This window comes from Citrus sinensis, chromosome 2, assembly GCF_022201045.2.
Source record: "Citrus sinensis cultivar Valencia sweet orange chromosome 2, DVS_A1.0, whole genome shotgun sequence".
Classification (NCBI taxonomy): Eukaryota; Viridiplantae; Streptophyta; class Magnoliopsida; order Sapindales; family Rutaceae; genus Citrus; species Citrus sinensis.
Genome location: NC_068557.1, coordinates 30,423,282 through 30,438,700, shown reverse-complemented (window position 1 = coordinate 30,438,700; position 15,419 = coordinate 30,423,282). Strand labels below are relative to the sequence as shown.

At 31.1% G+C, this 15,419-nt stretch overlaps 1 protein-coding gene across 1 annotated transcript; it reads left to right on the top strand.

Annotated features, from left to right (window-relative positions):
* The first annotated feature begins 5,219 nt into the window (after positions 1-5,219).
* On the top strand, positions 5,220-6,928 carry LOC102629994 (isoflavone 4'-O-methyltransferase-like). Its single transcript, XM_006467651.4, has 2 exons — positions 5,220-6,054; positions 6,296-6,928. Exons 1-2 carry the CDS (start codon positions 5,278-5,280, stop codon positions 6,596-6,598), a joined length of 1,080 nt encoding a protein of 359 aa, XP_006467714.2. The 5' UTR covers positions 5,220-5,277; the 3' UTR covers positions 6,599-6,928.
* The last annotated feature ends 8,491 nt before the right edge of the window (positions 6,929-15,419 follow it).

Genomic DNA, 15,419 nt, shown 5'->3' with positions numbered 1-15,419 from the left:
GAGTTTGACCAGCCACACGTTGTTGCTAATTTGTTAGACACCAATAACTTGAAATACTTGGCAGATGATTTCTTTCAGTCTATTCCTCCAGTAGACATCTTTTTTTTATTTTATTAAAGGTATGCATGATTCCTCTCAGATTGGGATATTCCCATATCAAAATTATGATAGCATTTTTCATTCGTTTAGTTGTTGGGCGGGGACGGTTGCACATATTCTCATGGGTTAAATTGTTGAAGAGTTTTAAGCTCTTTATTTAACTTATTTAATTAGTCATGAAACGAGTGATTAACATGCAAATAATTATTCATGTATTTGGGGATGAGGAAAGCGTGAAGATACTAAAGATATGCAGAGAAGCCATTACAAGCAAAGCAAAGCTGTCGTAGATATCGTGATCAATGAAAATAAAGATGAACATGGATTAACTGAAACAAAGCTCTCTTTTTTTTTTTTTTTACATGTTGATAATGGTTCATGTAACTGCAAAAGAGAAAACCAAGAAATAATGGGAAAGGCTCTTCTCAGAGGCTGGTTTCCTTCAGTGCAAGAAAACACCCGTATTTGGTTTGAGATCCCTCATTGAAGTTTTTCCGTATAGTGAACAATTATGATTACTAATAGCAATCATTCTTGAAATGACCTAATTTTATTCTAGACATCCGGATATAATCAAATTTGCGGTCTTCTAATTTTCACCGTTCAATGCTCAAATTTATTCTACTCCGATAAAATAAAAACTAGTTATGCGATCTTTATTAATTGCTTGATGTTGTGCCTTTTCTTTCTTTCTTCATCTTTTTTCCCTCACCTCTCATATTTCATCTTCTTCGTTTCTTGATTATGATTATGATTGACATTTCAAATAATTTACATTTGGTGTGAGCAAAAAATATGCATAATTTCTTCTAGAATTAGATTAGAAACTGTCGTTCTGTTGATTGTTTTGAAAAATTTCTTGTGCGGGAAATGGAATAAAAAGCCACTGAAAAATGAAATAGCAAATATGTAGAATTAAATTGATCAAAGGCTCCAAAATAAATGAAGTTCACTGTCCATGATTGTGAAACAAGAGTAAAGTCAGGGATTTCAAGATCTTGTCGAACAAAATAAATAAGAGTATGCGCGTCACCTTTTACATTTTAATAGATTGTTTGGAACATCTTTGCCACAAATTGTATCGGACGGTGAAAATTAAAAGACAGTAAGTTTGATTATACCTAAATGTCCGTATGATAGAAATTCTATATATATTATTCACAGCCATGGGAAATTCATCAAGCTTCCTGAAATCGTCTCAGCACTTCAGGTTCACCTTACAAAAACTATAGTGTTTAGCGCCTAATGCGATTGTTAATTCATCCAGGATTTTCTCGGCAACTGTTGCAGAAGCACATGTTAAGCAATTACCAATGTTATGGTGACTGTAACATCTAGAGAAATACAAATGTGATGTAAATAAATACAAAGAAAAAGACACAATAATTGTACATAGTTCGGCCTAAAGCTTACGTCCACGAGCAAAGACTGAAAGATAATGTTATTAATGAGATGAGATTTTTCTTCAAAAGATGAACATGAATTAATTGAAGCAAAGCTCTTCTTCGACATGTTGTTATCGGAAGATAAAGAACTGAGAAAGAGTTGGAAAGTCTTTTCGTTGAAGTGCATTTTCATCACTACAAGATAACACCCTTATTTGGTTTGCCATCCCTAATTGAAGTCTATCCATAGGTTGAACAATATCAATACGACAAACAACTTAATAAATCGTTCTTGAAACCGCATATTGTATTTTGTACTTTTTTGAATTTTGTCATTATTTGGAGTAGCGACTAATTTAGCTGCCTTGTTTTTGTGCCAATTAATTTCAATTTTGTCTTCGTCTAGGGTTTGATGTTCGGTGAGCTAAGAGCTATTGAGCCGAGCAATTCTTTCTATCACTTTATGACTTTTCAAATATCGGGTTTTAATCCAGTGGTGAACCACTACTCTCAAAGTTAAAAATGATTATGAGGGTAGTGGTTCGAGTCTTTATAAGCTCAACCTCCCTCAATTAAACAAAAAATTGTGTGGAGTTAATTTGTAAATATTTCTCCCTTGCGAAATACGAGTGGAGCAAAAACATCCCTCATCTGTGAGAGTCATATTTTTAGGCATGTATTTTATAGAATTAATGTAATAATGTAAGTTCCAGTTATATATCTGATTGTAAATATCAGTGTAATGTCTACTCTAATAGCAGTTGTAAATATCTGTGTAATACAGTAATCTGATGTGTAATTATATATTATATATATATATCAACAGCCAAGGCTGAGTAACGTAAGGGCAGCAATTCGAATCCCCACAAAAAGTATTGTAGGGGTAACTCCTTCCTCAATTATATTGTATAATTGAGTGGAAATAATTTTCTCCTTTGCGAAATGTAAGTGTAGTAGACATCCTTCAAATATTAGTGAGAGTAAAAATTTTGACAATGTTTCAGGAGATTTAAAATAAATTAATCTCTGCAGTTGTGCAGTGCTTCATAAGATTTATTGTGAATTAGTTCTAATAGTTATCTGATTATAAATATCAATAGTAGTCTCATATAATATGAATTATAATTTGAGTAATAGTCTCATGTAATAAAAAAAAAAAAATCAAAATCAACGGCTAAAATTGCCTAAAACATTTTGAGTGTAGTGGAATTATTTGCATGTTAAAATATATTATGAACACTCTTTTATTTACTCATTCATTTTCAACAAGTTTTTAAACACACTTTCACTAATGCCAAAATAGTCCTTAAACCCCCTTAGTCACTTCATCATTTTCTTCTAAAAAAAATCTTTTACATATTCACAACGACTAATTTAACAAAAAAATTTAAGCATAAACCAAAAATAGAAAAGTATAGGAAGAAATACAAATCTAGAAATACAAAGAGCAAGTAACTGAATGAAATAGAAGAAAATCAATGAAAACGACCAACTGTTGCAGGCTCTCATTTTGGCATGGTTTGTTGAAGTGACTAAGAAAATGATGTTAAAGAAGAAAAGGTACATCCCGTGCGTGTTAGAAGCAAACATTACTTTATTTAAAAAATTAAATCGTCTTAAATAATAATTATTTACGGTAATATAAAATTATATTAAAATATGGCGTTAGAGTGTATTTTAGAATGGAAGTAGTCTCATCATGCAAGAATTTGAAAAAAGAAAAAAAAAATTCCATGTATAAGCTATTAACACTACAACAACGACCATGAACAAGTTTAAGTAAATAATATTATTTCGCCGAACAAAGTAAGTTATCTTGTTAGAAGGGTGTATGGTCTAATTTTGACTCTATTTAGTGATACTTTTCTTATTTCTTTCATTTTGCTTTCCTAGTGTGTGGTATGGGATTTTCCTCATCCTCATTTATCTCATGGATCAGGCTACGGTGCCGTGCCACAGTTGCACCTACGGTTCCTTCTTATCTCATATTACTTTTGTGCGATACAACGTATTCAATTCGCATCCACCTACCTTGCAACAGTTGCAAGGTACCACAACTTTTGTCCTTTTCTGAGTCAGCCGATGGATCCACTGGGAAAGATCTTTAACGGCCAGAGATTGTTCAATTGCTTTATAGCATTATAGTCCCTATTATTTATTGTAAAATCATAAATACCAAAAGTTTTATAATATTTATATATAAGTCACATTGTTTAAAATTTTTGAAATTTCATCCACTAGCTTTGTCTGCCCATAAAAATGAGCGATATTATAACAGTGACAATTTAATCTCACGTAAATAATTCTTTCATTATGTAATATACATTTAATATAAAATAAATAAATTGAATATGTGTTAAAAATATGAGTTATTAAAGGAATTTGTGAAGTAAATAAGTGTAGAAATAAAAAAAAAGCATATTACGTTATAACACTTTATTATTTTACTATTAAAAAACTTTATTATCACATTTCTCTTTTCAATATTAAATGACAGTTTAGTTTATCCATAGACTAAATTTTTCAGTTTATACATAAAATACTAACATTGCCCTTAAAATTTAAAAGAGCCATTTTGAATGTGGCCTAATAAATTTATATAAAAAGATTACAATAAAAATATATAAAAGGAAATTAGTTTAAATTTTTCTTTAAAAAATAATTCAAAAGCTTCTAAGCTATATTTTCCTAAGAATTATTTTTGTTTGTTTGTTTTAAATTTTGCCCTTGTGAATCCGCGTAGTAATATTTTATTCTTAATTAAAGGTGATTAAATAATGAATTTATTAGTTTCTAAGAATTCTTTTAATTTTCGGTGGCTTTTTTCCTTTTTCTTTTTTTTGAAGGATAATAAACTATTGGAAAACATTCCGCAATGGTGATTTTATGTGTCATTATCTTGAACCCAGCGGGCGAGCCAACCTTGGCTGGGAGGCCAAAGAATTTTTTCAAAAAAATTCAATAAAATTTTTAATGTAGATAAGCAATTATTAATGTAATATAGACTATTGAGTATTAAATATGTTTTTTTTTTTTAAAGAGGCAATGGTCCATGCTTATCCTTTGATAGATCTGCCCCTGCTTGAGCCCATTGCAACCAGCTTAAATTACTGTTGCTAAAGGTTATACTTATTGTAGTGTGATTAATTAAGTCAAATGTCATTTTATCCCAAATGGGACTTATATGTAAGAATCTTAAACATGTTTGCCTTTATTTAATTTTACAAAACATCAGGGACTCTATATAATTAAGACACAAAAAGACAAAAGGCTGTGGTATGTTGCAACCGTTGTAACATAGTTTTATCCGATACAACAATTTTCATTTGAGACTTGAAAGTTAAATTAATTTGGCTTATCCCTGTATGATAAAAAATGTATAATATTTATAGTATTTTTAATATTATTATTTGAAAATCATATTTCTTACATATTTTGTATTTTTATTTATAATAATATATTTTTTTCGCAAAAACTATATCTTTGAAGCTGTAGAATAATCTCAATAGTTTAGATCATTTGTCTTGCATTGTGCGACTTCCAGTAACTTACGCTACGAATACATATTGTTATTATACGTACCACTATGTTGACATCCAAACCTGCATTACGTATATACAGTATACCGTTAATAATTATTATACGTTGAACTACTTTGACTTTTCAAACTCGCATTGCGAATTGGCTGCAGGAATCGAAATTTTTAAGTGAATATATATACATACGTATATGGTAGACCAAAGATAAGCTGAGAGAAGTTGGAGGTAAAGTGTAAACGAAAACAATTGAAGTTATGGGTGACATTGAAAATGACGGGGTAACTGTAAGAGAGTTGTTTGAAGGTCAAGCTCATCTGTATAAGGGCATCGTTAAGAATTTAAGTTCTATGTCACTCAAATGTGCGGTTGAGCTAGGCATAGCGGACGCAATTCACAGCCACGGACGACCAATCACTCTGTCTGAGTTAGCCTCAGCTCTCAACATTCAGCCTACAAAAACTCGAAGTCTATTTCATTTCATGCGTCTGTTAGTTCACATGGGCTTGTTTTCAAAAACCAAAGTTGACAACCACAACGAGCAAGAAGAAGCATATGGCCTCACACCTACTTCGACCCTGCTCATCAAAGATAAGCCCTACTGTTTGTCACCACTTGTCACTGGATTGCTTGACCAAGATTATGTCTCTTCATTCCAGCATTTAAGTAGGTGGTTCAAAGGGAACGATCTCACATTATGGGAATCTTTCGGCGGGTTGAAGTTTTGGGACTATCTGAACCAGAACACTGCATTAACCAAGCGGTTCAACCAAGCAATGGAAAGCGATTCTGAAATGGCAACCTTGATTGTCAAAGACTGCAAGCCAATCTTTCAAGGGTTGCGCTCCCTGGTTGATGTAGGAGGTGGAACGGGTGCATTCGCGAGAATCATATCTGAAGCATTCCCCGGCATCAAGTGCACAGTACTTGACCTCCCACATGCGGTCACTGACATGCCTCAGACTGACAACTTGAAGTACGTAGTGGGTGATATGTTTCAGTTTATTCCTGCGGCAGACGCCTTTTTCTTCAAGGTAAAAGAAACACACACACGAGCGCCTTCTAAATAGGGTTCTTGTGCTTTATGAAAATGTGGGAACGACTTTTTAACGTTCCCGCACTTTAATGAACTACAGAAATCTCTCATTGAATATATATATATATATATAGTCATTATATTATATATATATACATTGGAAGATGGTGTATGCATATGCGTGAAATAATTTTAAGTAATGGTGGGTATTAATTATTAAATGGGTGATTGGCATGCAGACGGTTTTTCATTTATTTGATGACGAGGATTGCTTGAAGCTATTGAAGAAATGCAGAGAAGCTATCGCAAGCAATGGCGAGAGAGGAAAGGTATTAATCGTCGATATTGTAATCAATGAAAAGGAAGATGACCGTGAATTAACAGAAGCAAAGCTCTTGTTTGACACTTTGATGAACTTTAATGTTGGTGGAAGGGAGAGAACTGAGCAAGAATGGGAAAGTCTTTTCGTGAATGCCGGTTTCACTCACTACAAAGTAGCTCCGATATTTGGTATCAAGTCCCTCATTGAAGTCTATCCGTAAAGAATTGATTAGTCGCCCCAGTGTTCGATATTTGGCAGCAAATAATTTCCTACACGCTCATGCAATCGTCGAAATAAATTTAGGAACAAAGGATTTGTACTCTGTTATTGCTCCGAATATCTGCTTCTGATGTTTTGATTTCGCTAATAAATTCAGTATCTTTCTCAAGTTTATGTAATTGAGAAGAAGAAATTTATAAATCTAAGATTTTAGATGGCGTGGGCAAAATCAGGTTCGGATCGGGTTCAGATTAACCTACCATATTTCGGGTTAATCTGGTTTTAAAGAAAAGAGTCACTCGAACTCAATCCGACTTTTGGATTTTTTTAATTTATCTAGCTTCTTTGATCTGGTTTGCTGAAACTTATGCCCTATATCAGTAGTTTCGTTCTATATTTGCTTGAGTTTGTGGAATTCAGATTGGATGTCAAGTATTTATGTCATTTCATCGTTCAATTCTAGTTTTATTTTTATTTATTTATTTTTGAGTGACCTGCTGATGCATAAGTTTGGATCCTGTACATTGGTACCTAATTGCTAATGTCTGATGAAATTTTTCGAAGTAGAGACTTCAAATTGTTTGATGGAATGCCGATAAAAAATGAATACAATCCAAATCTGATAGAAACTTGATTGGTGAAGCAAACGCGTAATTAAAGTGAAATTGAGAAATAATGAGACAACAAAATCCCACAAGGATACCAGAAATTTACGTGGTTCAGTTTTTAACCTACATCTACAGGCGAAAATAGAAGAAAAATATTTTACTTGTGAAATGAGGGTTACAAATATTGTAATATTTTGATTCACAACCCCAATACACCCAATCTTTCAAATCACTTAATCACTAAAGAACTTTATAATTTCAATCTCTTTAAACTCTCTCTCTAAATACAATAAATGCTTCTCAAAATTGGGATAATTTAGCTCTCTCTCAGCACTCTAGGAAAGATAATGGCCAAAAGTCAGCAATTACAGCTCAAAAATTCAAGCATTACAGCTAACAATTATGGCAAAAAATTTAGCAATTTTTCACCACCAGCTAAGCACCGAATTTGGTGCTTGAAATGTCAAAGTCAAGCACCAATTCGGTGCTGACTTTAACAAAAACTACCCTTGCTTTGCAATTTCTATTGGAGTTTTATTTCAAGGAAGCCCTGCTGCTACTTGTAGGTAATAATCTATTGAATTATATAATGAGTTGATGTTTCCATAATTCTCTTAGAGATGCATTTACATAATTTATTTTTTGAAACGGGTTATTACTTAAATTACTATCCTAAATCTTCCAGTCATGCTAATCCAGTGTTTCTTGCTCCAAACTATCGGTTCAGCACAAAGTGAAAGGCTGAAAATTTTTAGCGCTTACACGACGAAGGTTTTACAGCATGGTCTTTTGACTAAAGCTAATATTTCCTGTTACATTTGTTATCCTCAGTTTCTTGTTGCAATTAAAAGTTGAGGACCCTGCGTCTCCCATCCGCTATCATGTTATTTATGTTCGACGCCACCAGATTAGCTAAGTGATTTTCAACTTTTGGTACGGGAGTGAATCAGAAGATTTTGGATTCCCTCTTGTTTGTGGTACTTTCTTTTTCTTTTTTTCTTTTCCCCCTTAATATATAACATTAATAATGATGCTTCATCTAGCCCTGCAAGCACTTTTTTTTTTTTGGATTCATTTGACTTTCATTTATTTCATGTTAATCTTTTGCTTATATTAGATCGTCGATTTCCGAATTGCTTAGGGACATATAATTATAATAAGTAATAATTATGGGCGTACTATGGAGATCTTAGCAACTAGCAGCTTTGCGGGCAAAAGTCAATTCTCAGAAGCTATCAGTGAAGTTGGTGTTGAGGCACGTTCAAATGGACAGATTTTGGAGATACGAAATCTCAAGGTGTTCAATTTTTTGGATTTGAAGTCTGCAACCAAGAACTTCAAGCCTGATATTTTGTTGGGTGAAGGTGGTTTTGGGATAATGTACTGAGGTGGTTGCTATTAAGAAATTGAAGAATGGCAGGTGTTTCTTTTTAATTTACTCTTTCGATTCTTATTGAAAAGTCGAACTTTTAGGCATCCGAAACAGAATTTAAACTAATTAAGAAAAATGATTATTGTGGGTTAATTGGATTAATTTTTTTGAACCCAATTAATAATTGAGTTAGGGTTGGATCAATAACGATGAACCCACCTAACTCAACCCAATTCATATAAATAATAATAAAAATATGGTACCAAAGACCTAAACGGTTAATCTAATTTTTAACTCTTTTTATTATTATATAAGAGAGACAATTTCATTCTCATATATACTACTCTATTTTCTAATTGCAAAATTAAAATCACGCTCTCATATAAGTAAATATATTATCTTATAAGTTTAATTTTGAAAGTAAGTTAGTTTCAGTTTATAGTTATTTTTTAGTAAATACTTAATGGTACATAATTATATATCACTTCATTTTGTTATGGGATACGATGCTAACTAATTATCTAAAAGGTCTGGATTTGAAATTTGAAAAAAAGACGCGGGAAACGAGAATAAAGTCTCGAAGCTCATTGTTGAAATTTTTTTAATTTGATTTTAATAAGATAGTTGGTCTTTTAGCTTTCTTTATCGAACACTAAATAGTGAATAAATTTTCATGTCATGATAGATTTATGTTTAATTTTAAGAAGTTCCATTTCAAATTTCATGTCTTTTTCTTTATTTAGCTTTTAATTTTAATATGGCTCAGAACCCGATCAAACCAGCCCAACCGAACCCAACCTTACGATTTAAGGGTTAGATTGGATTGAGTTAAATATATTTATTTAGTTGGGTTAGATTGATTTTATCTCAACCTATTCAACAGTTGAGTTGGATTTTCACAAACTCTATCCAACTGGTCAACTCATGCCCACTCTTATGAGCTATTGAGCCAAGCAATTTTTTTTGTCCCTTTTATGACTTTTCAAATATCAAGATCAATGGACATAATTACCTAAAATATTTTAAGCATAGGAAAATTATTTGCATCTTAAAATATATTGTGAACACACTGTTATTGGCTCACCATTTTGAAGAAGTTTTTAAACATACTTTCACTAATCCCAAAAATAGTCCTTAATATAATCAAATCCCCCTAGTCACTTTAGCATGTTCTTCTTCAATAATTCATCATTTTCTTCTAAAATAATCTATTACAAATTCATGAAATAGAAAGAGCAAATAGAAGAAAATCAATAAAAACGACCAATTGTGGCATGGACTCATTTTGGCATAGATTAATTGTTTCAAGTGAGTAAGAAAATGATGTTCAAGAAGAAACGGTAGATCCCGCGAGTGTTAAAAGTAAACAGTACTTTATTTAAAAAAATAAATTGTCTTAAATAATAATTATTTTCAGTAAGATTATTTTATAATATAAAATTATATTAAAATATGGTGTTAGAGTATATTTTAAGAGTATATTTTAGAATGCAAGTACTCTTGTCATTCAAGAATTAAAAAAAAAAAAAACAAATTTTCGTGCATAAGCTATTAACACCACAAGAGCAACCATAAACAAGTTTAAGTATACCCCATTTCGGTGAACAAAATAAATTATCTTGTTTGAGGGTGTATGGTACAATTTTGACTCTATTTACTGGTATTTTTCTCATATCTTTCATTTTGCTTTTCCTAGCGTGTGGTTTAGTATTTTCCTTATTTATCTCATGTTCCTTTCGTGAGATACAATATTTTTTACTTGGGCCTTACTTGACATTAGTTGTAATTTTTAAATTACAACACTAAAATATTTAGTAAATATTAATTGATATGATTTCAAATTTATATTAATTTAATTCACCACTTATATAGGGATGGCAATGGATTGGATCTGATCCAAGATCCAAGTGATCCAAATCCAATCGGATTGGATTTGGATCGGTTTAAAATGGATTTGGATCGGATTTGGATATCGATGTGCGAATCTAAGACGGATCTGGAGCAGATATGGATCTATCTTAATATCTAAATCCATATCCATATCCACTCATCTTTTAATTTTATTTTATTTTAAAAGTTTCTTAACAATTGTGGAATTATAATGATAATAAATTTTATTCATAGCATACTAGTAGTATTTACCATGCATTTAAACTCTTAAAATTTAAAAGTTAGTTTTGTAAATTTAAAGGTCAACCAGCCCCAAAGCATGTACATGTAATATTCAAATTGGAAGCCAAGTAATATAATCTGGCAATTTATTTTATTATATTGGCCAAATAATTTTTAAGGAATATAGTTATTCATATATTTAGTCAAATATGGTCATAATAAAAATAATAAAGGACTGAATATAAATCATATTTAATTTATATCTCATTATCTAATGTTGTAGGAATAAGGGTAGGTGTATCATGGATATTAGAATGATGAAGGAGACAATAGAATATTAGATTGATCTTACTCATGCAATTACTTCGGAATGATATTTTATTATCTTTCTTATTTGTTGTTTTGGTGTAAAAGTATAAGCTACAATATTTATTATATTTTTGAGAAAAAATATATAATTAATTTGTTATCAATACATTTTAGCCTTCAATTTTCAATCTAAAAAATTATTACTTTTTTATTATTGAATTTTAGAATTCATGACGGACTAGAGCAGATTTGGATTTTATTTTTTTTTTTCGGATTTGGAGCAGATATATATATTTATTTCTTTTTTGGATCTGGATATGGAGCGAAAAATATGGATTCATGACGGATTTGGAGCAGATACGGATCTTTATTTTTATTATAAATTTGGATTTTGAGCAAAGTAGATCCAACCCATATCTGCCCCATTGCCATCCCTACACTTATATAATAAAAAATCTATAATATCTTTAGTATTTCTTAAGATTATTATTTAGAAATCATATTTATTACATATTATTTATTTTTATTTATAAATATAATATTTTTTTTAATCAATAACCATCAGTTTTAAGCTACACAACCTCAACAGCGCCTTAAGATCAATTTTCCTACATTGTACAACTTCTAGTAACTCTCAGTACGAATACATATTGTTATTATATGGATTACTATGTTGACCCGCATTGCGGATATACAGTATACCGCTATTAAATAATATGTAATATATATTATTTACATATTATATATTAAATAATTAATCCTTTGGAGAGCATTAATTATGGGTGAAGCTACCCATTTTGGTTGCATATCCGTTCACCTTGATCCTCTCCTAATTTTCCCTTTTCTTGCATATCCGATATCCGCGCAATCATCTGTTATAATTTAATTTAACCCTAACCAATAAATCCATGACTGACCAAGATTTTACTCTTTACTAACGGCCAATTAATGATTATATTAATAATCTTTATCACGTAAAAAAAAAAATTCCATAATTTGTCAAATACTTAAAACTGCATATAAACAAGTTAAATAACCATCTTGGAACACGATGGAGAGATAAGCAACCGACGGTTGTTTTGAAATAACTTGTCATTCACATCACAAACTTGGTTTATTTGAAGCTGCAGCTTGAGCATTATGGGTGAAGCTACCCATTTACATATAATATCTCGGTGCATATTTTTCTTTCAATGAACATGATCTTTTGTTGCAATTTGAACCAAACTTCAACTAGATGTCTAAATGGGCCATTATTTTCAATTTTTCTATTGTTTGCCCGAATTTGGAAGTAACATTGAACTCGATCAATGACTCAAATCGTGCGTACTCAATACAAATAAAAAATCACTGAGTCTTAGCTGCCAGCTTCAGTTTCTACACTTTCATGGTTATAACGAACAGTACACATTTTGTCATCTCTTGTCCACAAAAACAAGCCCAACTCTTTCTCACCCTTTATCATGCCAATGCTTGACCCTACTTTGACAATTCCATGGTAATTTTTAGGAGGTTGGTTTTTAGGAAATGAGTTTACACCATTTGAAAGAGCTTATGGATTAAAGCTTTGTGATTATGGTTAAAAAAAACTGTGAATTTAACAAACTTTCTAGTCAAGCATTGGCTATTGATTCTAAAATGGGAAACTTGGTTGTTAAGACTGCAAGCCAATTTTTGAATAAGTGCATTTGTTTGTGGGGGTGGTGCCGGATCATTTGCCAGGAATCCCAGGATGATATTCGAGGAATTTCCTTACATGAAATGCACGGTATTTGACCTCCCACATGTTGTTGCTAACTTGCCAGAAAATAACAATTTAAATTTTGTTGGAGGTGATATGTTTCCCTCTAGCCGACACCTATCTATTTGAGGTATACTCTGCCTTCTTACTCAAAGAATACTATTTATCTTAATAGATGTGGATTACTTTTTATGTTTATGCATTAAAGATATTATGTTATGCTCCAGTTTTTCTAATGTTTGGTAGCTGGTTTTCATATTTTCGATGATAAATATAGTGACAAGATGTAAAAGAGGTGTAGAGAAACCATTGCAAGCAATATAGATGGAGGAAAAGTCACAATAATAGATATCATGATCAATGAAAAAAAAAAAAAGATGAACATGAATTAACTAAAGCAAAGCTGTTCTTTGACATGTTGTTATCGGAAGAGAAAGAACTGAGAAAGAGTGGGAAAGTCTTTTCTTTGAAGTGCATTTTTATCACTACAAGATAACACCCTTATTTGGTTTGCCATCCCTTATTGAAGTCTATCCATAAATTGAACAATATCAATACGACAGACAACTTGATAAATCGTTCTTGAAACCGCATATTGTATTTTGTACTTTTTTGAATTTTGTCATTGTTTGGAGTAGCGACTAATTTAGCTGCCTTGTTTTTGTGCCAATTAATTTCAATTTTGTCTTCGTTTAGGGTTTGATGTTCGGTGAGCTAAGAGCTATTGAGCCGACCAATTCTTTCTATCACTTTATGACTTTTCAAATATCGCCCCTTGGGCTTTAGTCTAATGGTGAACTACTACTCTTAAAGTTAAGAAAGACTATGAGGGTAGTGGTTTGAGTCTTCATAGGCTCAACCTCTTTCAATTAAGCAAAAAAATTGTGTGGAGTTAATTTATAAGTCTTTCTCCCTTGCGAAATGCGAGTGGAGTAGAGACATCCCTCATATCTGAGATCCATATGTCTAGGCATGTACTTCATAGAATTAATGTAATAATGTAAGTTTCAGTTATATATCTGATTGTAAATATCAATGTAATGTCTACTCTAATAGCAGTTGTAAATATTTGTGTAATACAGTAATCTGATGTGTAATCGGTATTAAAAATATATATATATCAAGATCAACAGACAAGGTTGAGCAATGTGAGGGCAACAATTCGAATCTCCACAAAAGTATTGTAGAGGTAATTCCTTCCTCAATTATATTGTATAATTGAGTGGAAACAATTTTCTCCTTTGCGAAATGTAAGTGGAGTAGACATCCTCCAAATATTAGTGAGAGTAAAATTTTTGAAAATGTTTCAGAAGATTTAATATAAATTAATATGTGCAGTTGTGCAGTGCTTCATAAGATTTACTGTGAATTAGTTCTAATAGTTATTTGATTATAAATATCAATAATAATCTCATATAATATGAATTGTAATCTAAGTAATAGTCTCGTATAATTAAAAAAAAAATCAAATTCAATGGCTAAAATTACCTAAAACATTTTGAGTATGGTGGAATTATTTGCATGTTAAAATATATTATGAACACTCTTTTATTTACTCATTCATTTTCAACAAGTTTTTAAACACACTTTCACTAATGCCAAAATAGTCCTTAAACCCCCTTAGTCACTTCATCATTTTCTTCTTCAACAATTCATCATTGTTCTTCTAAAAAAAATCTTGTACGCATTCACAACGACTAATTTAACAAAAACATTTACGGATAAACCAAAAATAGAAAAGTATAGGATGAAATACAAATCTAGAAATACAAAGAGCAAATAATTGAATGAAATAGAAGAAAGTCAATGAAAACGACCAACTGTTGCAGGCTCTCATTTTGGCATGGTTTGTGGAAGTGACTAAGAAAATGATGTTAAAGAAGAAAAGGTACATCCCGTGCGTGTTAGAAGCAAACAGTACTTTATTTAAAAAATTAAATCGTCTTAAATAATAATTATTTACAGTAAGATTATTTTGTAATATAAAATTATCTTAAAATATGGCGTTAGAGTATATTTTAGAATGGAAGTAGTCTCATCATTCAAGAATTTGAAAAAAAGAAAATTCCATGTATAAGTTATTAACACTACAAGAACGACCATAAACAAGTTTAAGTAAATAGTATTATTTCGCTGAATAAAGTAAGTTATCTTGTTAGAAGGGTGTATGGTCCAATTTTGACTCTATTTAGTGGTACTTTTTCTCATTTCTTTCATTTTGCTTTCCTAGTGTGTGGTATGGGATTTTCCTCATCCTCATTTATCTCATATTGTGATACAACATTTTTCACTTCAGATTTGAAAGTTAAATTAATTTGACTTATCACTTGTATGATAAAAAATTTATAATATTTATAGTATTTTGTTAATATTATTTAAAAATCATATTTCTTACATATTTTTTATTTTTATTTAGAATAGTATATCTTTTAAGCTGTAGAATAATCTCAATAGTTTAGATCATTTGTCTTGCATTGTGCGACTTCCAGTAACTTACGCTACGAATACATATCGTTATTATACGTACCACTATGTTGACATCCAAACCTGCATTACGTATATACAGTATACCGTTAATAATTATTATACGTTGAACTACTTTGACTTTTCAAACTCGCATTGCGAATTGGCTGCAGGAATCGAAATTTTTAAGTGAATATATATACATACGTATATGGTA